This window comes from Agelaius phoeniceus, chromosome 6, assembly GCF_051311805.1.
Source record: "Agelaius phoeniceus isolate bAgePho1 chromosome 6, bAgePho1.hap1, whole genome shotgun sequence".
Classification (NCBI taxonomy): domain Eukaryota; kingdom Metazoa; phylum Chordata; class Aves; order Passeriformes; family Icteridae; genus Agelaius; species Agelaius phoeniceus.
In genome coordinates, this window is record NC_135270.1 from 29,756,949 (window position 1) to 29,784,900 (window position 27,952).

General features: G+C 38.5%; 1 protein-coding gene across 1 annotated transcript in view; it reads left to right on the top strand.

Annotated features, from left to right (window-relative positions):
* COX16 (cytochrome c oxidase assembly factor COX16) overlaps nucleotides 1-27,952 on the top strand; it is a 47,235-nt gene continuing 19,283 nt past the window's right edge. The window contains exons 1-2 of the mRNA XM_054634648.2: nucleotides 1-456; nucleotides 12,852-12,929. Of these exons, the coding sequence (XP_054490623.2) occupies nucleotides 16-456; nucleotides 12,852-12,929 (519 nt within the window). The 5' untranslated portion in view covers nucleotides 1-15. The remainder of the gene's footprint in view (nucleotides 457-12,851; nucleotides 12,930-27,952) is intronic.

A 27,952-nucleotide genomic window follows, 5' to 3' on the forward strand; every position in this document is an offset into this window, starting at 1 on the left:
GGGCTGCTCTGAGCCATGGCCGATGCGCAGCGATGCCGCGGGCGCTACCACGCCGCCCGGGCCGCAGCGGAACCGGCGCGCCGGGCCCGGGCCGCAGCGGAACCGGCGCGCCGGGCCCGGGCCGCAGCGGAACCGGCGCGCCGGGCCCGGGCCGCAGCGGAACCGGCGCGCCGGGCCCGGGCCGCAGCGGAACCGGCGCGCCGGGCCCGGGCCGCAGCGGAACCGGCGCGCCGGGCCCGGGCCGCAGCGGAACCGGCGCGGCGGGCCCGGGCCGCAGCGGAACCGGCGCGCCGGGCGCGGTGCCGCTGTGGCGGAGGGGCCGCTGTGGCGCCGGAAGCGCCGGGGCCGGGCCGGAGGCGGGAGGGCGGCGCCGGGCCCCTAGGGCGGGAGCGGGGCATGGAGAAGCTGCGGCGGGTGTGGAGGGGCCGCACGATGACCTTCGGGGTGCCCCTGCTGGTGAGCGGCGCGGCGGGGGCGGCACAGCGCGGGCAGGCCGCTGGCGGGGCCGGGCCGCGGCGGGCGGAGCTCCGGGCGCAGCTGAGCGCGGCGGGGCCGCGGGTGGGCGCTCCTCTGTCCCCTCCTCGGCAGCGGCTGTGCGGGGCGGAGAGGGGCGGCGGGAGCTCAGGGACGCGGTTATAAAACATACTCCTAAAGATATTCCTGACTGGGAGCTGAGGAAAATGCTTTTTTTTTTTTCCTGTGAAACACCACTTGTGTTTCTTGTCTTACTTTCTTTAGCTTTATTATTGGATTTTAAACTGCCGAGGTACTGTTGGTGTGATAATTTGTATATCTAAATAAGTGGAAAGATTTTGAGTGAAGTGAGTTGAGGTTATAGGTAGCAGCTGTGCTCAAACTGGTGAGTGAGACATAACTTTTTATAGTTGAGTTTAGCAGAGATCAGTAATGTCAGAGGATTAAAACAAAATTATAAGACTCTCTTACACACTCTACCTCTGTAGATAGTGCACATTAGGTTGCACTTCTCTGTCCTAAGTACCTGTGTTCATAAGGGGGAAAATGAAAAAAACGCAGGGGCACCTATGGATGAAAACTCAGGAAGGAAGACAAAAGCAGCACCAAAGCCAGTGTGGTTTCTGTTTGTGCAATTCAGATCTCCTTATCCATCTATACAGTTGGTTTGCAAAAAGTAAGCAAATTTCATTGTCGATAAAGAATAAGGCAAAGGATGATTCCAACACATTTTTTTAAGGCTATGAGAGAAATCAGTGCCATCTTCCTCAAATATTCAACAGCATGCCTTGGAAAAAATGGAGTGGACCAAGGAAGGACATGGACACTTAACAGAGTTAAAAGTTAAAGGCCATTATTTTAAAGGGATATTACTGATGTTCTATAGTAAGGACATTCATTAAAGTTAATAATGAAGTATCTTTTCTCAAAATATTGATGAAGGCATTTGTAAGAAATGGAAACAGTTAAACCAAACAGACCAACAAAACAGTGTGATAATACCATAACTACATGAAATCATTTGCATCAGCAGCTCCACTCCCTGCTGTTGCACACAAACTCTGCCTACAGCACCTTTCTGGAAGTGATCATGCATAGTGTTACAGCTTGTCAGGTATCCTGCTTGCATGCAGGTGTACCTGAGACGCTGTCCAGAACTGTGCTGCTTTCATATTTAGACCAAATTTATTTTGGTTTTGGATTTTTCATGTATGAGTGCTCTGACAATATTCTTCAGTTTAATAACACCTTGCTTAGATGTTAAAGGTTGGATTAGTTTTAGCTCACGCTGCTTTTGTTTATATAATTATTTGAAGCTTGCTGCTTTTCTTCCAGAATCAGGGAAGATCAGGCGGTTTAGTATTCTCCCACACAACTTTAACTCTGTGGAAAGCCTGTGGAAAATACTATGTGATTAAATAATAGGTACTTAGAGGTAGTGACCTAGTGGAGAAAAAAAAATCACCCCTGCTTTTTAATAATAAGTATATCAGATTAACTGGTGTGGTAGGTGAGGAGATTCAACTGATACACAAGATTCTGATTTTGATAAAACTTTCTAAATTATTTTCCCTGTGAGGATTGCATTTTAAAGAAGTAGGGCAAAGATATGTTTCTTTTTTTTTTAGTTCTCAAAAGGATTAAAAAGATACTATAAAATGTAGTTATCACATGCTTGCCAAATTAAAATGTTATCTTTGGAGGAAAAGTAGGTCCTGTAGAAATAATGTGGGCTGTATTATTGTGAAAAAACAAAAATGTCATTACAAGATGGAGGAACTTGTCAAAAGTAGAGTAAAACATGAAACAGGATTCTTCCTGTGTACTCAGTCCTCAGCTGGAGTAACTTCTTAGCTCTGTGGTGCCATTCTGCCACAGTGCCATGTGGAGGTGACGAAGATGAACTGTAAAGTCTAGAGCAAAGCAACAGAAAAGGTAAAGCTGACATTCCACCTTTCAGGAATGCTTGAAGGAATTGACTTAGTTTATTTTAGAAGGGTCTGCAAAGTTCTGTACATTGAGAGTGGTGATTGCCTTTCATCACTTAGGAAGGTACCCCCAAAACAGATGATCCCGTGTTAAGAAAATGCTGCTGGTTTTTAGCAAAGAGCACTCTGATACGTAAGGAGGGTTTTTAAAACATCCAACTGGCAGCAGTGGCATAGTTTGTCTCAGTTCTGCTTCAGTGCTGGAGCCAGGACTTCAGCACCCCAGGCCAGGTCTGTCATTGTACTTTTAGCCATTCCCAGTGTTTTTGCAAGATTTTCCATAGGTCATAGCAGGGATTTTTAAGACTGGTTTCTTTGACTTTGTACTGCCTCATTTCATTCTGTTCCTGTTGCAACAGAGCTCTTTCCTCCAGACACAATATTATATAGAGAAATATTCTATTCTGTTTCTTTCTAGGGTTTCATGTCTCCCTGCCTTAAAATTATTCTCCCTTGTGAATACTTCAGAATGTTTCTGAGTTGCTGCCCAAAGGCTTCCCAGGGAGTAAGAGAAAGGAAAATTCATGCAATTGTCAGTTACCCAGCTGTCTATGGAGCTCTGAAGGCACCTCTGAAGCTGAACAGAATTGTGCTAAAAGATCAATTACAGCAAAAATGACAGTGAATCTAGGCAAAGAATCAGAAGGAGCATGCCTTTGCAATCCTTTCAGTTCTGCTGAATTTGTTAATAATACTGAAACCAAAGGTTTCTGTTAGATTATTACATTCTGTACATAATTTTCTTCTCTCTAGACTGATGCAGGACTATTCTTCAGTACTGCTGAACTTTTCATCAGTACCATGTTTGCTTTTTTGGCGGGAAAAAAATCAAATATCATATCTTTTCATATCTTTTCATATCTTTTCTTTTTATACTGCATATTTGAATGAAAAATCCCTGTGCAAAAATTACTAAGGCTCCAAGGTCAAAGAATGAAACATCCTAATTCAAAGAAAATGGGTGTCTCATAACACCCCCCACTCCCCAAAATATATCTGTGAAATATTTCTTACTTTTTAGTGTAAATTATTCTGATAGTTTTTTATTTGTTCATTCGGTCTTGGGGCTGCTAGAATATTTCAGTGGGGAAGGAATTTTTGTGGTTGATCTTTAAACCTCATACTGGCAACAGCTTTCAGAGTAAGATGTGTTAAATCACAGTTTTCAGTTGTACTTTCTCAGCAGCTGAAAAAAGTGTTTCTTTGTGAGCAACAACGAAGCTGTAGAGGCTAGGACTTGAATTTGCGGGAGACCTTGATTTGTGAATTTTTCTATAACTTTGTACACTTTGCAGATACAGTATCTCTGTGTAGCACAAACAGTAAGCATTCAGGAGATCGTGATGTAACCTGGTATGGAATATCCCATTCATCTCAATGGCTTGAATGCAATCCAGTGAGTAGTCCCAAAGCATTTCTGACGATGGTAACATCTGTGTAGATGTTGGGATGAACTCCAGCAACCTTACAGGTGTATCTGAAATTTGCTGTTGCAGTAGAGGTCAGTGCCACCTCTGTGGTAACTTAAACATCTTTGTCACCTATATTGACATCTCTGTTTGCTGTTTTGATTCAGGAACTCTTTCCTAATCACATAAAGCTTAATTTACAAGTCTTGAGCACTCGTGGCTCTATTATAAGAGGAGCTTCAGTTTCTGCTGCTTTATATTCCACAACCAACTCTACCTGAGCAAAAGGGATGTGTCTGTCAATGTCATATTGCTGCAGTGATGCTTCTGTAAGATCCTGAGAGAGCAAGGCTCCTTGGCTTGCTGCTGGTGCATCTAGCATCAGACCTTCCTTATGGGACACCAAACATGTCAGGTCACCTCTCTGGTACACTTGGAATATTTCAAGTCTGCTGGAAGTTATTTTTTTTCCAACAGGTTTAAATGAGGGCTCTGTATCATTAAGGAAACAAGTTTGGATTCCAAAATTGCTAAGTAGTAACAAATGTAAAACACATGTTAAAAACCCCCCTATTGTTTCAAGTGGTCACAGCACTTCCCATGACTTGCCTTTTTGGTTATATGTCCACCTGATTCTAGGCAAGGATTGTTCAAACTCTCCAAGCTGCAAAATGAATGTATAGATGCAGTTCCAGTTCTGTCAGTATGTTACAAGGAAAAAAATTATGTTCTGAATATCGGAAGTGACATTCTAGCAGAAAGAAAATATAGTCTGAGGTTCATTTGATGATTTTTATTGCACTCCTAAAATAAGTATATCACACTGTGTGTATAGTAATGGGGATTTTCAGATTTGCACTATGTTACAACATTCTCCATACCTACTGCTGTAGATTTTGACTTCTTTTCATTTTCCTGGAGTTTTGTGGGGTTTTTCCCCTCATCCTGTAATGACTGCTTTTACAAGTACTTTGCTTCTCCTTCTGGATCTTTGGTGTTTTTCATGTTGTGCCTTGTATTCTCAAAGGAGAAGGTACAGGTAGCTTGGGGCAGTGAAAGATTTTACTATGAATAAATATGATTCTAAAATCTATTCCCACAAGTGATTATTAGCACAGACTGTACTACAATGCCATCTACTCTGCTGCCTTGGACAGTGCAAGTTTACTTTGATAAACACTTTGTCAAGGGATGCCAAGAATGCATGTCATGTACAGGACTAGGAAAAAAGGTCAGGTTAGAACAAGTCCCTAACAATGCTGCAGCAATGTGCTCAGTGCTTCTAGGCACCATTAGAGAAGGTCAGTGGCATCTCAGACTCTCATTAATGAGCCAGTTGTTTTGAAAAACAAAAGCAAAACAATTTTCAAGACATCAGGACATGAAATTACATATCCATGGATTAGTTTTGTTCACTGGTGTGAAGTCAGGGTCATCTGGGAGCAAGGACTGATGCCCAGAAATGTTTTGCAGATATATGAAATGATATTTTGTTCTCCTGTGAATTACTTAAAGTGAAAGTTTGCAGGGTTAATGGGTTAAATTTTCATAGATTTCTTTAACTTCAACATTTCTAGTTAATTTCAAGAAAACTTGCTCAATTTGGAGTCCTGGAATATGCTAAATACAAGGCACACTTTCCCCCACAGATTCTGGAGGATCTGCCTGTAAAAAGATGGTATGAACACTGGAAATACGGACAGTTTTTCTTGGGAGTAATCATGATTCCGAGATCTTTCTGTTGCTTATCGGTGTCTATAAGTAGAAACTGTTATTACATTATCTTCTGATATTGTTTGAAGAAGGATTACTGCAATCCGTATTTTTCACTTTTAGATATGTCAGTGTTATTGCTAACATCTTTCACATTATTGCCTTGGACAATTCATAATACTGAATTGCAGGACTTTTATTAATATCTATTACTTCACGTAACTTCATAATAAATTTTGACATATGCAGAACAGTTGATTTAACTGTTAATACATTTTTGAGAGATTAATAGAAATTAACATTCATCCATGAGAAGATAATTCTGACTTCTAGTATTTGTAGATAAATTGTGACTGCCTGTAAAAGTCACAAGTATTACACTTGCAGCCTAGAGGAGCAATAAATACAAAACTGTTTTTAGAATTAAAAAGTTGTTGCTCTCAATCAGTGACTAACAGAGTGTTGCTTTTATGCTTCAGTAACTGGTATTATACATGTAGGGTCTCTAGGCCTATGATGAGAGGCTTTGCTAGGCTGTGCTTCTGCCTTGCATCTCCTGTTCATCTGTGTGTCTTTGAATCCACAGTGTGGAGCTGTTCCAGACAAAACCAGCCCTGGAACTGTTAGTGCTTGTGTGGAAGCCAGAGTGTTCATGCTGAATGGGCTTTTGTGGAGTCCAGTTTGTGCAGTCTGAATTAGCTGACTTCCATCTTTCAATTGACTGTTAGGTCTTAAAACTTCTGAGTTCTCCTTTTGAATCAAGGCCTTAAATTTTTCATTTTCAGTTTTTGAGAACAGTTTTCCAGATATATGTGGCAAACAAATATGCACTCTTTAGTACTTCAGAGTTTCCCTCTGTTTAATTTCAAAACATAAAGGGTGCATTTGCATCATTTAATGCTGTTAGAATGGACTAATCTGGCACTTGGGGGGTACTGAGGTTTTCTATTGAGCCTCAGAATAGAAGTAGTCCAGACTTGCCTGTTTTCACAGGCAAGTGTGTGCTTAGTCCTGCCCTAGATCTCCCACTTCTTCAGGGGGTTGTGATGGTAAAAGTATAAGATTCATGTTTATTCTACAGAATGTTTAATCTTCATTCCTTGTCCAGGATTAGCAATAGGGAAATAAAACTTATTCTGGTTTCTTTTTATGTTCTTTCATGCAGCTTTCAGTTTACTGCAGTTTTGATCAGGGCCTAACACATCACAAGAATACCAGCTTGCCACAAGATGTAAACACTTTCTCGTTGTAGTTACCTTGGCTATATTTGAACCTGTGAGTTGTAGAAACGATCATTTTAATAGGGAAATTAAATTTTGTTTTTTAGAAGCTTATGGAGAAAATGAAGGCGGTGTTCAGAAACTGCAGTTCAACCACCAGGACAGACTTGATTTTAAACAGCTGCAGCTGCAGAGTGAAATTCCTTTGCTGTCTGACCAGCCCAAGCAATGTGTGTAATGCAAAATGACAATGCTGTGGCTGAAATGCCCTTTTTTGCTCATGTTCACATTAAGGAACATATGGGTTTCTATGTCTTCTGCATTATTCTTAGATTGGTTTCTATTACATGAATTTTCTTTGGTTTAAAACCTATTATGAATTGGACATTTCACACAAAATTGTGAATAGTAAAATAAGAATAACAGAATAACAAATGTTTTGTTTTCTCATAAGACATTGAATAGTAAGATCGAAAGGCTATGGACAGGTTTTTTTTTTGTTCTCTGGCCTGTAGCAATTCATATTTGCAATCTTTAAAATCATGGCTTTGAACATTCTCTTACTGAGCCAATTAACCTGATACCTTGGGCCAAGTTTAATATTCTGCACATGTTCTACATGCTGTGCAAGCTACACTCTGCTTTATCAGTCAGTAATAATTGGCTCCAGTTTATACCAGCAGCCGTGTGCTGAAGGCCAGCATGGTATCCATGTGGTCATCTACTGCTGGATTTCATCCCTTTTTGGGTGCAGTTCTGCCTTTCTACAGTGTGTGATTCTAGCATCTGTATTAAGTCAGAGCATTTGCTTACTTGGTGTACCTTTGAATGAAATAACTCCTGATGGATGCATGGGTTTGGTTTCTGTTTTCCCCCAGAGGAGATTTCTGGTGTGAACCTAAAGTTATTTTCATTTTTTGTAGACCAGAGGTAAAGGTAGACCCTCTTTTTCTTCCATTGAGGGTGAGGAGAGGATTTAGTAAGTTTCTGAGAAGATGTTGCACTGTTTTTCTCTCTTCTCTGCAGTTTCAGTGTTAGAGCCAAGTGCAGGAATGGCTGTGGGAAATAAACTTTTGAGAGTTAGAGCTAGCAGAGGGGGGCGCTTCAGGCTAAGATGACTTGTCTGGCTTTTTCTAGGACTGGCAATTTGGCCTGCTACTTTATTTAGGGAAAAGAAAAGAAACTTCAGTCTTCTGGACTGCCAAATTGCCATCTTTCACCGGTCTTGCTCTGCACATCTCTCAGTTCTTTAAAAAGGAACCCCCAAAACTCCCTTTGGTGTGATCACTGCAAACTAAAATAATTCACTACTGCTCTAGTTTTGAAGCTTTTGATGAATAGCTGGAGAGTTCTGTAGCAGTAGTCTTGAAGAAGAGGTTAGAAAATTACCATGTTCCTTCTGTGAATACATATCATAACATCTTCTAGCACCGCATGATTGGCGTTGGCAGCACTAAACATTGTGATTTGGTTAATTTAGGGATTTATGACTTTGTAATTATCTTTCACGACTGGTACTGTAGTAGGAATGGCTTTCTCTAACAACAGGGATGCCTGTAACATGGCATTTTGCTGGTACTGACAGAGAAGCAGTTTCTTATTATTTTGTTTAACCCAATGAAGTGAAGCTGATTGCTTTAGAATATGCAGGAAACTAAAAAAGGGATCTGTTTAAGTCTTAAGTTCTGCTGGTATGAGCCCTCAATGACCACCCACTGTAGTTTGTGACAAATACAAGTATTTCCCATCCTAAGATGTGGTTCAGGGGATCAGTCTGATGCCATCTATAACTGATTGCATAACATACTTCCCAGTGGAGACATGAACAAATAGAATTTTTAAAAGAACGTTATTAAAGAGAATTTTATGTCATTTTTTTACATAAAATGTTTATTGAGGTTGCTGAGTGTATGTGACAGATGGTGCTCTTATGTCACATCCTATCTTTCATTTTGTTTTGGAACATGCAAGTCTTCCATGCATGCATAATTGCATTACAACATTGTGGGGGGTTTTTTGTGTACTCACTGAAACATAAAGGAATAATCCAATGTGGGATCTTTAATGGGGGTCGTGCTAGCAATGCTATTAAGTGTTTGCTTTGGTGTTAAGTGCTGGCTAACTAGTGTGGTTAATGATCTTTGCCTCCCTAAGTTAAACTTCAGGTGTAAAGGAAAAATAGAGAAGTTACTATCATTTCATGAATCTGCTGAGAGCATTCAAATAACGAGATAGATGATGTTCACTACATAATGTTTTTTTCTCTGCATTGTGAAGCAAATAAAATGAATAGTTCCCTCACAATAAAAGAATGCAGGTATACATGAACTTTGTAGCTTGAGTATCCTTCAGATGCCAGTCCCTTAATATTTTATCATGTACATTAAGTATCTGTATGATTCTAAAATTGTAATGAAAAAAAATTAACTTTTATTATACATGACATTACTTTTCTCTCTTCAGTTAACAGGAGAGTGAACTTGATCCTGACTTCATTAGAATGGTGCCAACCTAACTTATATTTATATTGCATCCTGAATAGCTTCTACTGTCTTTTTATGCCTGGACTAGTGAATGGAACATACTGGACTTCACTGTTGCTTTTGGGTTAGATTGGGCAAATTTGTACATTGTAGTGCTTTTTTAACTGAAGAGTGTTTTGCAAAGAATGCAGAGATTATCTCTGTTTTACAGTTTGGGGAATTAGAAAAGTATGTGAGACATACAGAATATGCAAAGCCAACAAGCCAATAATGATGCTGGAAATTTTGAGTCTTATCCTGCTTCTAATTATTTTGACTGGTGATTCTTGCTGGTTCACTGTTGTCTGTAAATACAGCCAACTGAAATTAAGGTAGTGAGGGCATCTTCCCTCATGGTGCAACAGAAGAGAAAGGAAAGAGTTAAAGCCAAGACTAGTAGTTCTACTCCATGCATTGTCAGTCACCGAGTCCTTTGCTACCTTTAATAGTATTACAGTTGCATAAATTCATTTATACCTTCTTTTATTGGCTTTTGAACACAGTTTTCAAAAAGATAATTGACTGAATAGCTGTCCATTGCTGCTCTGGCTTGTGTAGATGAATGCAATTCATGCTCAGGGCTGTCAGCTGACTATCTTGACATGCTGTTGGTTGATTAAATAAGTGCTGAGTATGACTGATTCTGGTCTGGTTTTGCAGTTTTCAGACATCATCTTTGGTTCTTTAGAACATTGGTCAAGTGGGCTTGTAAACATATTATTTATATTCTTTGTGCATATCCTGTATTTTGCAAAACTATTTAATTTTAGTCCTAACCTTCCAGCATTATGCTGTGTAATATTTCAGCAGCATTAGTATTTTCTTACAGCATCAATGTGCTTTGTCTCTGATGGTGCTTAACTGATGTTTGGAAAGGTAAAGGCAACTGTACTGGTAATGCCTGATAAGCTAAACTTGTTATGCTGCTTTTGCTGTATGAAGAGCAAAGGTACATCAGAAACCAGGTGGGTTTTTTCTCCTCTTAGTAGTACCAAGGTGTTGTGAGTAAAACTGCAGCGTCAGGCCAAAACCTGAATTCCAAAACAGGAAGTGAGAGGTGTGTGTATCAACTTCTCTCCTGTGTGTATCAACTTCTCTACTGTGTGTAGCTGCAATATAAAGTGTGCTGTGTTGTGGCTGGTTGCTGTCAAACAAGCAATAGGATGTGATGAGACAAAGTGAGTAGCACGTGACTTACTTCATACAACAACCTTGCAAAAACTGGATTTTTCGTAGTTGCAGTGTACGTTACAGTTTTCAAGCTAAAGAATGTAATATTTCCTCTTTAGCCTGCAGCATGGCTTTGTAAGCCAAAGTTTTCCAGTTGTTCATATCGCATCTCATAACAGGATATGCTCCATGCAAGTTTATTCTTGGGCAGATTAATTTTTAATTGATATCACACGTGTTTGTTGCCTTCTGCCTGGTTTAATAACTGAATCATTTCTAGTGCAGTTGCTTTTGCCTTGCCATAGACATTCTCTGACAACATGCTAATATGAAAAAAAGGCAATAACCTCTGGTTTGTAACAGCCATAAACTTGTCTATAGCATTTCAGATTTGTGTTTATTAGGACTTAAAGTTAAAATTAAAATTAACGTAATACTTGTTAGGAATTAAAGAAGATCAGCTAATGAAAATTTATGCTGAGGCATCAACCATGTTAAAATTCAATTACAGTCTGATCCTTGAGATTTTTAGCATTATGTGCTACCATATCTTCATCTGACAAATCTTCTGATTTGATTGAATAAATCTTGAATAATGTCCAAGTTCTTTTTAACCATTTCGAACACTTTATTTTCTGCTTTCTGTTATTTTTTTCTTACCAAAATACTGACCCAAGGAAGACTTTTCTTTTTTTTCCCTAATGAGTATTTTGATGATTCAATATCTGCAAGATCATCATTAATCCCTTGAAACATTTATGGCACAAGTATGATGCCATCCAGTTTTTGATCACTCATATTTCTAGTTGCTGGACTTGATACCATATGATGATTTTCTGATTGGCTTTCTGACACTAGTGGTCTGTGGCCTAGCAACTGGGTGTTCATATTGCAAAATTTGTGTCTATTTTTATTATCAGCTAGATTTTAAGGCTTTTTGAAAGGGCTAGAAAGAGGCTCTGGAGCCTTTAACTCCTGGCTGTTGATGAAGGGTTTTTTCTTCTTTGGGTAGAGTACATCAGTTCTGGGGTACCAGTCTGTACCTTACCAGCGTCCAAGTGTGTGCCTGGAGAGAGTGTTCATGTGGTTGTGAGTAATTTTACCTGCTTGGTGAGAAGTAATGCAGTCCTGCAGCTTTGAGAATGAATCAGAGTAGAAGGCAGGTTTTTGTTTCTAATTTCTAATTCTTTGTGGCCACAGTGACATGAACTTCCACTTCCCGGAACCAACACACACTGTGACTACCTGCACAGCATAATTATACAAATTCTTGGACACAGGCCATTGCTGCAAACCTAATATGTAGTAAGAAATCAGCCAGCAGTGTGTAGAAAACAGCAGTTCAGCTACAGCCTGTAATGAAGGACTGAAACAGCAAAGTTGCACGATGAAAGAGGGTGGTGGTGGTGGGTTTTGTTTGGATTATTTTCCTACCTACCTTCACTCAGGTCCTTAGAGCTTCCTCATGCTTCCACTTTCCTTAGATATGCATCTCTAGATGTGAAGCCTTTTGGCCTCCAGTGCATCTGTATTGAGAACAGCAGATACTGTGAGGTCAGAGCAGTAGCAAGGGACCTGACTTACACAAAGTAGCTATATTTCTAAGCTAATTTTCAAGTCTCTTCTCTTTTTAAACAATACTTGATCTTTGGATGGTAGATGGATCAATTTCTAATGGTAAAAATACATATGCAGTTTTGTGATAGCACTCTCTCATAAGAAAGAATAATATAATGATTTCTTATGTGAGTATGAAGTCCTCCCCTTTCTCCCTTTATTATTCTTAGGCTTTACAGGCGTGGAGGAAATTGCAGGATAACTAAGGAGTAATAAAAGAATGGGTGTTCTGGATGTGATTTCTTAGCCTGGGTGATAATATGTTATTGAACTATAGCTACAGTCATGGTCTGTTCAGAAGCTTAATTAGATCTGTTACCCACAGACATCAGAGTAAGTCAGCGTGGCATTGTTACTTCCCCACAGAGTTTGAAAATTTATGAGAATAAAACCTGTGGCAGTGAGGTAAAGGTTCCTTTGCTGCCATTATGTCAGGAAACCACATGGGGAGGGAAAACAAGGGGTAAGAGGAGAGGAAGTCCCTGGAAAGTCTGAGTCATGTAGCAACTGTCTTTGTATGAAAGAGGAAATGTGTGAAATCCAGGCTCAGAGAGTGGAAGAAGGCACCTGCACTTATTTTCTAAAGTATTGTTTTTTTCAGCTCCTGGTGTTTCTGTTGGAAAAATATCAGAGTCCCCTGGTAAATGAATTGGTTCAGTATGCACGGTGTTTTTTGTAGGTGTGCAAAGCGTTCTTTTCTTAGCAGTCCTAACATGTCTGTTTTCATTCTCTTTTCAGCTCTATCTCATTGGAGGATCTTTTGGACTCCGTGAATTTGCTCAGATAAGATACGACGTTCACGAACTACATGGCAAGGTAGTTTAAATTATTTTTTTTGCTTTTAATTTCCTTATGCCTACATGCTGCTTTCTAAAGAATTGATTGGACAAGCAAACTTGGTGTAGGGGATTTGCCTTTCACTGCTTGGCCCTGAGCTACAGCTGAATCTCACAGGCAGTAGGCAGAGTAGGTGACAATAAAGGGGCTGACATGATGATGAGTTCTTTGCCATCCGTGAAAAAATCAACATAAATAATAGAAACATTTTATTCGTTTGGTTGATTGCAAGTGGCAATTCTGAATCCTGAGAAGGAACTGCAGCATGTCTAGAAGGAGGTTATTACAAGGGTACTGTATCCAATTTAGACTAAGAAAACTGATATTTTAAAAGGTTCAGTTTTCAAACAATTCTAGGCAGTGAGCTTATAATGTTAGATGGTTTCTGGGCCTTGGCTGGGCATTGACTGAGACAAGCAGGTACCTTTGACATTGTGCTACATCCTGTTCTTTAAGCCTTGGGAAGGAAACAGGAGCTAGTCTCTACCCATTTTGTCAGAATATCCTGTATATAAGAAGCCTTTTTTAAAATTAACTTGAAACCTTCTTTCTGAGGGAAATAGCATGTTTACTAGTGCTACTTACCCCTCCAAGTATAACACTAGTTCCAAATTGCATATGAAATGATCTGAAAGGAGTGTGTCAGTTTAGCAGAAAGTAGTATTGCCTTGCTTTTCTTGGTCTGGTAATATGCAGGTCTGCTATTGCAATGCAAAGAGACTTTCTGGTTTCTCAGAGGTGATGACTTGCAGGTTGCACAAAGCTGTTTTAAAGACTTTATGCAACTTTATAGAAAAAAAAAGTTGTTCAGTACTCTGGATACTGTGGCTTTCTGCTGTGGTGAAATCTTTGAGATCCTGAGCTGTTGAGAGTCAGGAGAAAAAACCCTTTGTATTGTCTTACACACTTGTCGACCATGTAAATTACTTTAATCATTCCTCATTGTTCTCTCTGTTGCATACCTGGCTGTGGCCTTCCATGCACCATGTGGCCCACTCCTGCTCAGAACTGTATATGACAGAACCTGTAGATCAGGAAGAGTAATCTTACAAATATTTTCTCTAGTGCTGTCTTCTGGGTGGCTTTTTTTTCCTATCATTTCTATCCTTTTAGGAGCAGTTGGAACCTTTTAAGTTTTTCTCCAGCCAGATGGGGATCACAATGGGGCAAGAATTTGCCTGTTGTGTTTCTGTTAGTTTTTGGGTCAGATTCATACTCAGTGTATTGCATTTGACCCCCATGATGTGCACTGTGATAGGAACTCAGGGAAAAAACACTGTTAATAGTTGTGCTAATTCAGGTCTATGTGGCTCTTTCTCCCAGCATTTATAATCAAGGGAAGCATTACTAAATTAGTCAGTAGTATATGAAAGCTCTGAGTGGAAGCTACTTCAACCTGTAGTTCTTAAACTCTGAAAAGCTAAAAGAGGCCTTCTGGTTTATGCTCTAACCAGTATTACTCAAGTCTGCAGCATCTCTTTTGTGTTTTCTTTTTCTTTTCCTTGCAGTTTTATTCAGAAGTAGATGACGTTGACGTAAAGAACAGTGCAGTATTGGCTCAGAACTAGCAACACCAACTTTGGGCTTGTTTGTAGGGAGAGTAATCCACATCTTGTTTGTAGATGGACAAATCAAAGCAATGTCTTTCATTAATTTCTGTTTCTGTGTCCATAAAAACAGAGTTGAAAGCCATTCTAATTCATGAAATAAGACAGCCAATGAGACTTGAATGTACTTTAATGGATAAAAAAAATCTAGTTTAAAACATACCTGGAACTCAGGAAAAGAACATTAATATGAGTAATTTAAAAGTGCTATTAAAATCCTGATGCTTTTCTCTTACAGCACAGTTGGAGTATTTTAAATCCTTATCAGAACAGGGACAGATGGACTAGTGCTTCTATTGGGGGGTTGGACAGTTACATGCAATAAGCAATAAAAGAAATAAGATTTTTTTTGTTACAGCTTCTCCTTTAGAAAAATAAAATTATTTAATTAAATAACAGTTTTAATACAAGGAGCCCTGAAAACTTTCACATAATTTAAATTAATTAAGCTTGATAGTCCTACTGTCAGAAAAGGTAGGATTATTATTTACATTTTACTGCTAAAAAAATGGAGGTTGCACAAATCTTAAAGCAGGCTAGGATTCATAACACCCAAGTGCCTGTCTTTTTTGATTATATTTTAAGGATGTGCAAACTCCAGTATGTCACCTTTTGTAAGCATGATTCTTGAATGTATTCTTGCTAAGTCAACTGCTAAAAGGACAAAAATTAAACAATCCTTTTGTGGTAAATCTCTAATATATTTCAGATGCCAAACCATGATCCTTTGCCTTCAAAAGTACCTGTTCTTTTCCTTTTTCACTCTTAACTTCACACTGTGCTTAGAGGGAAACCCCATTAGTAAGCAACTTCTCAGTCAACAGTGATGTTCAAAGGCAGCACTGCAGCGGAGCTGCTGCTATGTAGTCTGTGTTTCAGGGACTGAGGGGCTAGCTTTCACTTTGGATTCCTGTGCCTTAATGAAAAAAGCTGCAGTAGTTAGAAAGACTATGTTATTGATGTCAAACTGACTTTTGAAGAACATTTCCTGATAAAGGTATTAAAGTCCAAGAGAAAATGGTGGTTTGGACCTTTGAGGAGTATGATTTGGTTGAGGTGCGTTGGGCTGGGGTAGCATTAGGATTGGGAGGGAGACAGAGCCTACAGCTGTAGGTGGAGTGGGGCTGGGAAGGGGCTGCAAAAGGAATTGTGTCCTCTTGTTCATTTGGGCTGTGTTTTGGGATCTTGGACTGCAGCTCAGCCAATGCAGAGGATAGAGAGCCTAGAGCTGCAGTTGAAGAGGGGCTATTAGAATGTAAAGAGTAGATAGTTCATCCATTTAGTTAATCTTTGAACATCAGGACCTCAAATATGGCCATCTCTTGCAAAAGCAAAAAGCCACTTTTATCTTATCAGGATACCTAGATCAGTCATATACCCTCAGCACAATGAATGTCCTGTGTTTAAAGGAAGCTTGCTGAGGCTCTTACTGATGTAATGCTTGTTTATGCTGCTCAGAATTCTCCTGAAACTAATCGAGGATTTCTCCATTATCTGTTGTTGCCAAAATGTCCATTAATGGAGAAATCATTAGGTTAGGTAATTGTTCACTTTCTGGGAAGAATTTATGCAAATCAAAATTGGTTACAGAAAACCAGGTATGCTTATGGGAAAACCATGTGGAATTAACAGAGAAGAAATTAGTAGGTTTGTATGGGCATTGTTCCAGATGCCTTTATTCATAAATGGAAGACTAGGCTCTTTCTTTGTGTATGTAATTGGAGATGTTTATTTAATTAATATTTTTTTACTGAAAATGTAATTTCTGTTAAATATACAGAAAATATTTCTGTTAAATATACAGAAAATATTTTTTTCAACTATATAATAATCAATTATTTTTATATACTGTTTACCTATTGTTGTCATTCCAGGTGTTGTACAGACTTGCTGATTCAGATTTAGTTTTGGATATAAGAATCTTGGAACATGGGGTCTGGTCTGTACTGCTGGCTAATAGTACTGTACTGTAGAGAATTGAAGGGAAGTGATATATTTACTATCTGGAAAAGTTTATGCTTTCTTCCCATCAGAAAACCTTTTAGAGTAAGAGAGGTTTTAAGCTCCAAATTGACTCTGTTGAAGAAGTATCATTGCAAGGCAGGTTCTCAGACTTTTGGGATAGGATAGGACTGAATGAGTTCCTCCAGGGTAATGTGCAGCACTTCTAACAAAGCTGGAATCTCTATGCCATTTTGTTAGGAAACAAAACATCAATTAGCCTTTGAAGTCTGCAAATGTTTCCTGCTGTGGGTTATGTACAATAGTATTGTATACTTATCTCTTTACAAGCTATGAAGGTCTTGTTCACTTTTTCTTTGTCCTGTGCAAAGTGAGTGCACCCCAAAAGTAGAATGCTAAGAAATAATACTAATGTTTTCTGCCTTACTGAGGTAGAATGTAGAGGCAGTAAAGAGTCAAAATGATAGAATTTCAATTTCTCCTCCATGAGTTTTACCCTCAAATTGGTTGTTGTTTACATTTAAATATATATGACACATTGTGTTCCAGGAGTTCAAATCCAGATGAAAATTAAGGTTCCTGACCTATTCTTTCACCATTCTCTATGAGCAATAAGCCTGTAAACCCAGAAAGGTCATTAAAAGAATGGTGGTGGTGGTTGGAAACATACTCAGTAAGCACACTAGGAGTGTAAAACCTGCTTTCTGTAGACTGAAGATTGCCTTTAACATTTCTTAGCTAGTGTTTTTGACCAATTGACTGGCATGTAGCTATCCATGAGGTGTTGCTTATTGACACCTGTGGAGTGTTAGTGTTGCCATTGTGAGTCTTCATTTATTGTATATTTGCTTTGTCTTAAGGTACTATTTCAAGAAATTATGTAACTGTGAGGATCTCAGCTTTCATTTTACAGTCCTGGACTTGAATTGAGAAAAAGAGCGCATGTGGTGCATAGAAGATTATTCTGGAAACCTTGCTGTCCATTGAAAAATGAAAGAGAAAAGAAAGTTAACATGGTCACTTAAGGCACTCTGACTTTTCTGTTTTACAGCAGTTCTCATAGTGGGGCTCGATAGTGGTGGAAGCACGTTGACTGTCTGGTTGGTTATAGTCAGTATTACAGGTTTAGAATATTGTTAGTTTGGTCCCTAGTGCTGTTCTTTAACATTGTGTCTTTAATCTCATGAGTGGATGTCAGGAGACCCACAGCAGTGTGTGATTTAAATAACACACACTGATCTCACTGGAAATTTTATATCCGTCTCGTTCAGGTTCTCTCTTTAGCTACCTCCTGCACCACAGACCTCCTCTCTGCCTATCTCACTTTCTTAGTCTGTGGAATATAGGTAATTAATGCTGCTCCACTTTACACAGGAAATAGGACAGTTAATTAATTCAAATAAAAGGAATTATTTAAATTCATATGAGTATTAAAAAATTTCCTCAAGTGAGATCCATTACTTCAGGTGTTCTGGGTCAGGGTAAAATAGCTAGGAAGAAATAGGAGCAGAGAGCTGACAGGTTTCCATGAGACTTTATGTCAAGCAAGAACACATCAGACATTTGCCTGAGAAAGGTGTAGGAAGTCAGTCCAGCATTTTCTCCTTGTTATAAGTGTATAGTTAAGAGGTGGTATCTGCCCATTAGAATGCTTTCATGTTGCTGTCAGAACATTGCTCTGTTCACACATGTACTGCAATAAGTTTCACACTGTTGAGTCCAGATGGGTGAACTGCAGCAGCACTGTTTAAATGAGGTTCAGCATCCACCCAAAAGAGAGTACATCTGCAAGTGACTGGACAAAGCTGTGCCTTGTTGCTGGCTGGCACATTCCTCCTGCTGTCCTCATGTAAACTACCTCAGGTATGTCTGTGGGAGTTACACATATGGGCATGTCCTGGAGTAGTGCAGTAGAAACTGTCTGTTGGTTATTGCTTCCATTTAATTTGCCTATAAAGTCCATCTGGACAGGATTTCTGTGCCCCAGGAGAAGTTTGGTTTGTTTCTTCAGTTTGTTTGTTTCAGAAAAAAGAAGCATTACAGAATAAAATGTAATTTCAATGTTTAGTGTAATGTTAGTAAGATTTACAAATAATAATGTGTTTCTGTATGTCACATCATTTTTTTTTCTTTAAATAACATGTTTCATGTGAGGTGAAAATTCACTTAAATTCACAAAATCACTTAGACCTCTGAATATGTCTATAGTGTTTAAAATTACACAAATCATATGGGTTTTTTTAACTTAGATTTGTGGAATGTCAGTGGATTGTCTCCATCACTACACATACTGCGAGCTATTGCATGAATCTGGTTTACTGCAAGCTGACTTGTTTAACTTATTTTTGGACCTGCTTCTGTGTTCAAAACCAGTATTTGCTCTATATGAAAGACTACCAGAGATACAAAGAATTTAACTGACATAGGTAGCAGGATGAAAAGGTGTGTTTTTAATTTTCTTCCACAAACTTTTCTATTGACTGCAAACTGCAAGATACATGTATTGCAAATCTAAGTAGATAAGCATCCATGTTTGAAATCCTGTTACACCTTGGTGTTCCCCAAGATCCTCAATCTGACCGAAACTTGATGAACTTCATTTCAAGGAGTAATGTGGATAGGGCAAGTCGCTGTGACTGGACTGGACTGGCAAAGCCCACAGTGTTCTAATAACAATTAATGGACTTTACTGCTACCAGCCCAGATTGTCACATGCACTCAATTACCTTGTGTGTTCTGCAGGCTTTCTGCTTTATTTTCTTCCAAATAGATTTAGATGGATTAAGACTCATCCTCTGGGCTTCCTGATGTGCAAATACCCCCTACCAATGTTAAGGTCAATTTAAATTACCACTGTTAATACTCAAAAGACTCTAAATGGGTTCTTTGTATTTGAAACCCATGTCAGGGTTTCATCTTGCTCATTTTTCCATTGTCTTAAGTGAGATGCCTAATTTGAGATAGCTATCCAGGTAGTCCAGAAAGGAGGTTTGAGAGGAAATGCCCCAACATAGGTTCCATTCAGTTTTAAAGTAGATACTTGAGAAATATGTTGTCCTCTTTTGATGGATTGAAAAATAGAGAGATTGAGTTTGGTATTTTATTATTACCTCATTGCTGTGAGACAATTACCTTCCTTAGTGTATGAATATGGTTATAATTTATTTGTGAACAACAGTGAATAGTGAACAACAGGTGAGATAAACCTCTACCTAACTTCAAGGTGCAGACTATTTATGATTTTGCATATATCTTTAAGTGGGACTTAGTTTCTCAAGGAATGCCCTTCTACAGATGACTGGAGGAAGAGCCTAAGTAGAGACTTTATGCTTCAAGTCAAAAGCATAGATGAATAAAATGAGGTGAGATGAAGCCCGCCCTAGATACTCTTTTGCTGGAGCTTCACTGGCAAGCTAACAGATGTCTTGAAGGTAGAGGAACTCTTATTTAATCTGTTGTTTGTGCCTGAGGCATTCCTGTATTCTGAAGAATCTGATTCCATAGGAGTTTGTCTTTAAAACATCTTGCTTGATTTAAGTGTGAACAAAATCAGAATATCTTCAGTTGGTGTTTGGTGGAATGTCTTGGGTGGGAAAGGTATCCTTTCTAACTAAACCTGTCAGCCAAGGAATGTGGAATCTTTTTAGCATCTGGCACTGAACTTGGCAGAATAATCAAGTCTTCTCATCTAGCATTTTAGCATTTATTTATTTATAACTACATCTTCCTGTGTTTAATTGGTTTCAGTAAGCTAATTACACAAGTGCAGCATGGCAAGGAATTGATGTTGGTGATTACTGTTTTCTACTTTTTCTTTTCCTTAAGCAGGTCAGGTTGGCCTGGGTCTTAAGTCTAATGATAAACTGGCTAATTTCCTTGTATAAGTAGATTTAGTTTATTTTCAAAGACTAAATGCATTACTGAGCTTGCCCCTAGGTCATCCAAAAATTAAGAAAATAATACACTTAAATGTTTGGTGCTGTAGAGAATGTAAGGCATACATTTGGATTGCTTATAGGTGAGAAAGTCTTTGTCAGTCAGTTACGTTTATATCATCAGGCATATTTTACTAAATTAAAGCAGACCTTGCTTTCAGGCATGGCCTGCTTAGTGGGAGGGGTTTGGAATTGTATATTTAGTCAGGCAGATTGGCTCATTGTTGATGGCTAAACAGGTACCCTTACAGTGACTTCATTTCTATTTGCAGGCAGAATCTGGAACTTGTTACGTTTTTTGATCATGGTTCAGAACTATATAAGGTAGTAATTTCAGTCCTGCCATGTGGCACAAAATGAAAGGGATAGCAAGAGCTTTTCATACCCAGTATTGTGGTGGTACCAGATGTTCAGATGTTTTCTCTCTCAGTTCAGTTCAGTCCAGAAGGATTGTATGGAAATGAGCTCTTTATCCATCTTATTCTTGAAGATTTTGAGGTTCAGCTGCTAGTGTTTGGTTCATGTTTTTGTATTGATTTCAGCAAAAGCTAATCCATTTTACTTGAGCTCAGATGACTTCTCTACATTGTCTGTGAAGAGCTGTCTGCTGAATTTGCTATTATACCAGACAGAGATGTATGTTTCAGTTTTTCAGACATCCTTTCAGTTCTGCATATAAACCACTATTTTTCTGTAAAAGGCAACACCAGAGTCAACTCTGGGATTCAGTAAGATTTTTGTTGCCACATTCTGAGGCTTACTCTGTATGTATACTTTTGAATGGTTTCCAGTGTTTGGATCTGGCTAGACCAGGTGCTTATTGTCACCAAAGACAGCTTACAGCACTGTAGGAGGATTTTGAGTTAAGATATTACCTCACATGATTTAGCCTCTCTGTGATGAAATACAATATACATTGCAAGTACTAAGAGTTCTTTGTTTTAAACAGAAGCATTTTTTCAATTTTTTACTTGATGGTCGCTCTGTTCTCAAATTTAGATTCAGATGAAGAGAAGGTTATTAACTGGAGAAACTCATTCTGATGCCATTGCAAGTGGAACTAATTTCAATACATAAAATGTTGATAGCTTTTAGATATTTATATTTTATATACTACAAAGAATTCTGTTTGGTTTATTTAAATCCTGTCACATTGCCAAAATTAATTACTGGTATTTTTGCCTTGCAATTGAAGTGATTACAAGTGTGTAACTTAGCTTCAGGCAGTTTTTAGCCAAAACATAATTAAATATCCAGCTGTTTTTCCCAATGCCTCCCTCAAGCACCAGAAAACATCTAGCTTTCCAGACTCATCTTGAGAAGCCAGTAGCCATGATGTCAGCAGATCCCAGTCCCTAGGATTTTCTGCAGCTCTAGATCACTACCATTTTTACAAAGGAAATGTTGAAAACCTTTTCCCCAGCATATGTCCATTTTAAGTGCAATTTCTGTCTAAATGGACCCTCCCTTTCTTCTCCTTTGTGTTTTGAGGCTTGAAGCCAAATGGTGCTGTTGCAAACTTCAGCTGTATAGCAATCTAAACAAGCAGAGCCCAAACTCGATTACAGAGAGGATATAGGAATACAGGCTTTTTGGATACTGCTTAGAGAAGAGAGATGACTTATCTTATTAGTGTCTAAAATGTATGAATTAAAATATTTTGCATTCATAATTCCCACTGATTTTAGTAGAATTGCTTTGTTAATGTTGTATGTTGAGCCCTTAAAAGAAAAACCCTTTGCTATTCATGTTTTAAACTTAATTACACCAGATTTTACCCTTGTAACTTTCTCTAAAATACCCATCAGAATGTCTGATCCTTCGACCAAGTAAACATGTTATTTATTAAAAATAGTCACAAAATATCTTTCAAAACAAAATGGTGTGTGATGTACAAGCGTGTTGGAAAGACTAGTAATTTAAAGTATAATGATTTGGTAAATTAACAGCTTTTTGTAAGTAAAAAGTATTAGAATATGATTTCTTTTCTTACTATAAAACTTCACTAGATGTCAGTGTAGAAAGTATTTTCTCTTAAATGCAATGGGAACTGTGTAGAATAAGAAGTGTTAATTTCTTCAACACATGCAGATTTTAAGATGAGAGTTACTAGAATTTGGTAGTAATTTTTTGTAGAAATCCATTTTCAGAGCACTGAAAACAATTTTGATGAGTTGACACTAAGAATTGTTTCTGTTCAAAAAGACATTAAAAAGTCAAAATTTGTTTCATTACTCAAAAAATTTCTATAAAAACAGATATGTACTGTAAATGAAAATTATGTTTCAAAACATCATTCAAACCATTTTTAGGGTTAAAAATGGCAGAGTTTTTGGTGTTATTTTATATTCCTGTTTATTTTCAGCGAGGAAAAAAGTTAATGTATATTTTCATATAGTTCAGGATAGGGCTTAGGCACTAACTTACACAGAGAAGAAAAGCAATGCATCTATATTTATAGATGTTTCACTCTGATTAGGGAAAGCATTCCTAATCTATTAGTGTGCTTGTGCTTGTTTTAACTGTGTTATGTTTTTATATCATGTTTGAGGGATCAGACTTTCTCTGTTCCTACGTGAGAAGGTTGATTCTTTGGAGTTCCTTGGGAGCTGGGTTTTTTTGAACATTTTTTGGTGTTATTTTCTTGAAGTTTCAGTGCTTTTATTGAAGGTTTAGTCTCCTATGAGATAGACTTTTCCCTTTAAATTAATTCCTTTGTGTTTCTGAACTGACACACCAAGTGAAAAATAGTGGTTTGGCTATTGTAGGGTGCCTCAGGTTTCACTTGGGTTGAAGTGAGCTGCTGCCAGGAGCAGTTTACAGGTGAGCCTAATTGAACAGCAGTGAGCACCTGGACACAGGTATTCCTGCTGATGTACAGAACTAACGAGGACACCCTCTCCAGTACTCTTCTGTCTGATAGTACAGCACTGAAAAGATTCAGAGGAGATGAGCACAGACTGCTTCCATGCTGCCTTCAGCTGCCAATTCACAATTTCTCTCTTGAAGTTGCTTGCTTTGAACAGAAACTTAAGTGACCTTCATGTTTTTCAGAGCTACCACAAAGGGATTGATTCTGTGCAAAAATAGGATATGACTAAGGAAGCCATAAGGGAAAAAACCCTCTATAAACTATATTTACACTAGTTTTCCAGCCTGGACTTGCATAGTAGGTACATAACCATTAAAAAGGAATCTTCAAAAAAATGACCAAAAAAATTGACTTTGCTGGAGTTGCATCCAAAGTTGCATTTTGGATTGTTTCTAGCTGTTAAGTATATTTTATTTAGAGGCAAAAGGGTGGGGTTTTTTTCCTAAATACTGGCATCACAAATTTACACCTTTTTTTTTTTTTACACCAAAAGGAACATTTTTTTGTGCTGAATTTTGCTGTGAAATTAAATTTATGCTAGCATACTCAGAGCCAAGATTTACAGCACTAAGTTGGTGTAAGTCATATAAATAAATGTGCAACTGAAAATCAAACTGGATGTGAAAGCATACCAAAATTAATTAAATGATGAGTACTTCCTGTTCAGAACTGAAAATTCTAGAGTCCTTGTTAGTTTCATTGACCTAATATGGAAGAACTCTAGATATACTTAAATGTTTGTTGCAGTATGGGATAATTTGGCCATCATATTAGCTTTTAATTGCATTTCTCATGACATTATCGCATAAAAAGTCTGGTACAGAGTTTGGGATTGTAGGTCTTTTTTTGATCAATCTGGAAGCAAGTACAAGGTTTGGATTTTGAGAGATCACTGGTGCACCATGTTCTGTAAGTCTGGGAACTTCTGCTGTAACAACAATTTATATTGCTCCTTTGGAAATGCCTGCATCGATTTCTGTCAGAGGCTGGATGAAATGGTTTTTTTTTTGTTTAGCTGTCTGTATTCTATGCAGATCATAGGAAAAACTCAAAAGGACACAAAGCTAGGGTTTACATCTAGTCTCAGCTGTCTCCCCACTCTTTGTGAATGTTCTGATCCAGTCAATATTCTTGGATCATATCTTATGCAGTATAGAATCACAGAGTCATGGAGCTGTTTGGGTTGGGAGGGACCTTAAAGATCACCTAGTTTGGGCCCCCTGTCAGGGGCAGGGCACCTTACTCTAGACCAGATTGCTCAAAGCTGCATCCAACCGGGCTGCAATTACAAGGATGGGGCATCCACAGCTTCTCTGGCAACGTGTTCCAGTGCCTCACCACCCTCACAGGGAAAAAGGTAGCCTTAAGTAAGTGGTTTTTGTGTATTAAATATTTAAGTAATGTAGCCGAAGGATTGTTGTGAATGAAGTTGCACAAAAATGGTATGTTTTGCCTTGCCCTTCTCTGTTACCTAAGACTGTATGCCAAAGAGCTTGGCATAAGTACAACCCTTGTTGTACCTTACAACCTCTACAAGCTTTGTTCCTTTAATTTCTTAAGTAGAACAGCACTCAGCTTGGCTGTAGTTTACACTGCATTTCCTGAGTCCTGGGATTTATTCTCTCCCATCTACTGCTTCTCACTCTGCTCATAAACCACAACTTAGAATATTTATGACACAGATTTCTGTAGCAATTTATGGGAGTCTTCTCAAGGAAGATTAAAGTTGACTGATCCACTCAAGATGGCTGATTTTCCATTTAGAGGAGTTAGGCATATGATAAATGTTTTCAAAGAAGATATGCTGTGGGAGAACTAGAATTGGTGATTATGGTTTACTCTTAAGTTTAAAAAATGGGTGGGGAGAACAAATTGAAAAATTTCATATAAACAGTAATTTTGTGGACTCTCTGTACTGTGGTTACAGCAGGAAAACTGTGTCCCATCTATTCATGCTGGGAAGGGCAGATGAAAAAATGAAAATCTCAATCCTAATTCACGTTCATTAAATTCAGGCCACTGTCTTCTCCCATTTCCAAAGCTGAAATCTTTTTCAGTGGGATATTATTTTGTGGAGGACAGGGTCAGAACAGAAACTCATGTTTTAGTAAAAATAACTAGCTTTAGGGTAGAAATATCTTCCACTGTTTTTCTGGAAATGCTTGCTAAAGGGAAAGTTCTGTAAAACTTTGGCATGCAAATATTTGGTCAGTACCTGCCAGGACACAAGTATAGAGTATGCTGCACTGAGTGATGTGAGAGGAGGCTGTTAAAATCACAATCCTCTTCTCATGATGTGGCTGTCTCCTGACAGTTTCCTTGTGTAGTAACTGAACCCATCATTTTAGAAGATGTAATATATTCAAGTCTTGGTTTGCTCTAAAGCCCATGGCCACGAATAGTACATGGACAAATAACCAGTAATGTTTATAGCAGAGAAAGGCTGCTTGTGAAGATGGGCTGTTTGAGTTATGGATCCAGGCATATGTGTTCTGTGGACAGTTGGGATGCTACCGTGAAAATAAGAATGTGAGTCAACTTGGTGGTCCTCTCTGAATGCTCAACAGGAGTGACACTGCTATTCTGCTTTGTATTCCTGTGTTTAGCAGAACCATATAATAATTGGGGTTGGAAGAAACTTTCAAAACTCTTTTAGTAAAACAGTCCTGCAAGGAACAGGGAGATTTTCAAGTGAGACTCTGAGATTGCTCAGAGTCCCATCCAGCCTGACCTTGAATGTTCCCAGGCATGGGGCATTCACCACCTCTCTGGGCAACCTGGGCCAGTGTCTCACCACGCTCATTATAAAAAGCTTATTTCTTATACCTTGTCTAAATCTACCCTCTTTTATTTTAAAACTGTCAACCCTTGTCCTGTTGCTACACACTTTACTAAAAGGTTCGTCTGTCTTTCTTGTTAGCTCCCCTTAGTGGAAGGCCACACTCAGGTTTCCCCAAAGCCTTCTCTTCTCCAGAATGAGCAAACCAAGCTCATTAGCTTGGTGTTCTTAGCCTGTCCCCATATGGAGAGGTGTTCCATGCCTCTAAACTTCAAAATGGGTAGTGATGGTATTCTTTGGGTTCCCTTGTGGAAGAGCTATCCTTTCCTTATCCTGGAGCTAAAGTTAGTGGCATTCACAAATTTCTCAGTTCTTCTCTACCAGTATTATTTGTTTCTGAGCCAAAATGAACTGTGGTCAGTGAGTATCAATACAAAATTGTTAGCAGAGATTTTTTTTAGTAGCAGCACTTTTAGGTTTATAAATGTACCAAAAATACTTGTGTCACAAACAAAAAATCCTCTTTACTGAGATGAGTGTGTGTTTTTCACAGGGCACTGCAGGAGTCCCTGGTTTGGCAGGGGCTGCAAGGACCAGTTATTCCTGCTTTGCTGTGTAATGATGTCTGCACCCCAAGGTGCACTGTTGTTAACACCTAGAAATGCTGTCCAGGTTCTAATTGAAAAACTGAAATGTCAGCCTTAAAATGAGAAGCATCAGCCTCATTTCAAAAGTTTCTATTACAGCCTCAAGTAGCTGCCTACTAAGATTTCTAAGAATGTTTCTGTGCTTAACCTCTATTACTTTTAGCTGTTAAAAATCTTTTTAAAGTCTGTTTCTTTGGGAACCTTTTGAAGTTAAGTAAGGGTAAATCTGAAGGAATGGTGGGAGTGTGAAATGGGACAAAATTCTAATTTGACACCTGGATTCTTAAACCTTTTCTGAGATTTTTCTATATTGCACTTGCCCTCGCCCTTTCAGTTGATGTAATATGAGATAAGCCTGTATAATGCAAAATATGGAGAATGTTTTATTCATTTTTACTGCAAGTGCTAAAAAGGAAAAAATACACCCTAGAAAAAGAAAATAAGTAAAGCCTTTAAAAATTGTATTTATAGTACTGATTTCAAAGCCTTGCAGACAGCATCTCGTGAAGGTTGTCTAAATACTTGCATCAAGTATTTCAGTAGTCTTTCAGTAAGAATTTAATGTGAAGTTATGCTGTAACTACACATGCACATATCTTTGAATTCTACATTTAGAGATAAACTCTGAATTTAGATGGATCTTAGAAGAGTAGCTGAGATTTTGCTGAACAAGAGGAGTCCTCTAGTGTAAAGGAATATCTTTTCTGTTCCTTCCTGCCTCCTAAATACTGGTGGAGAGGACACTGTCAGAGTCTTACAGCATTTGGGCTTTGTCTGCTGTCATCATCATATTTACTAATACAGATTTGTATCTGTAATTTAGCTGAAGATCTATTTGCCAGTGCATAGCTGAATACTTCTAGCCCATTTGGCAGTATGTGTTGGCATAGTAGTCATCATGGAAGCAAAATGTATGTTTGTATTTAGATCTTGCGGCAGATGTGTAACACAACAGAGCTACTGCTCTGGCATGGCCATTTTCCTGGCTCTACCCCCATTTGAAGTGTTCTCTGGTTATGATCAGTGATTGTGGCTCATATTGATGTTTATCTGCCTTTTCAGAATGAAAATAGCATATAGCATCATTCACTTTTTTTTCTTGTGATGTTTCAAAGATAGCACAGCATCGTACAAACACAGTGGAAACAAAACTTTTTAATACACTTATTCTCAACTTCTATATAGGTTCCTAAAACAATT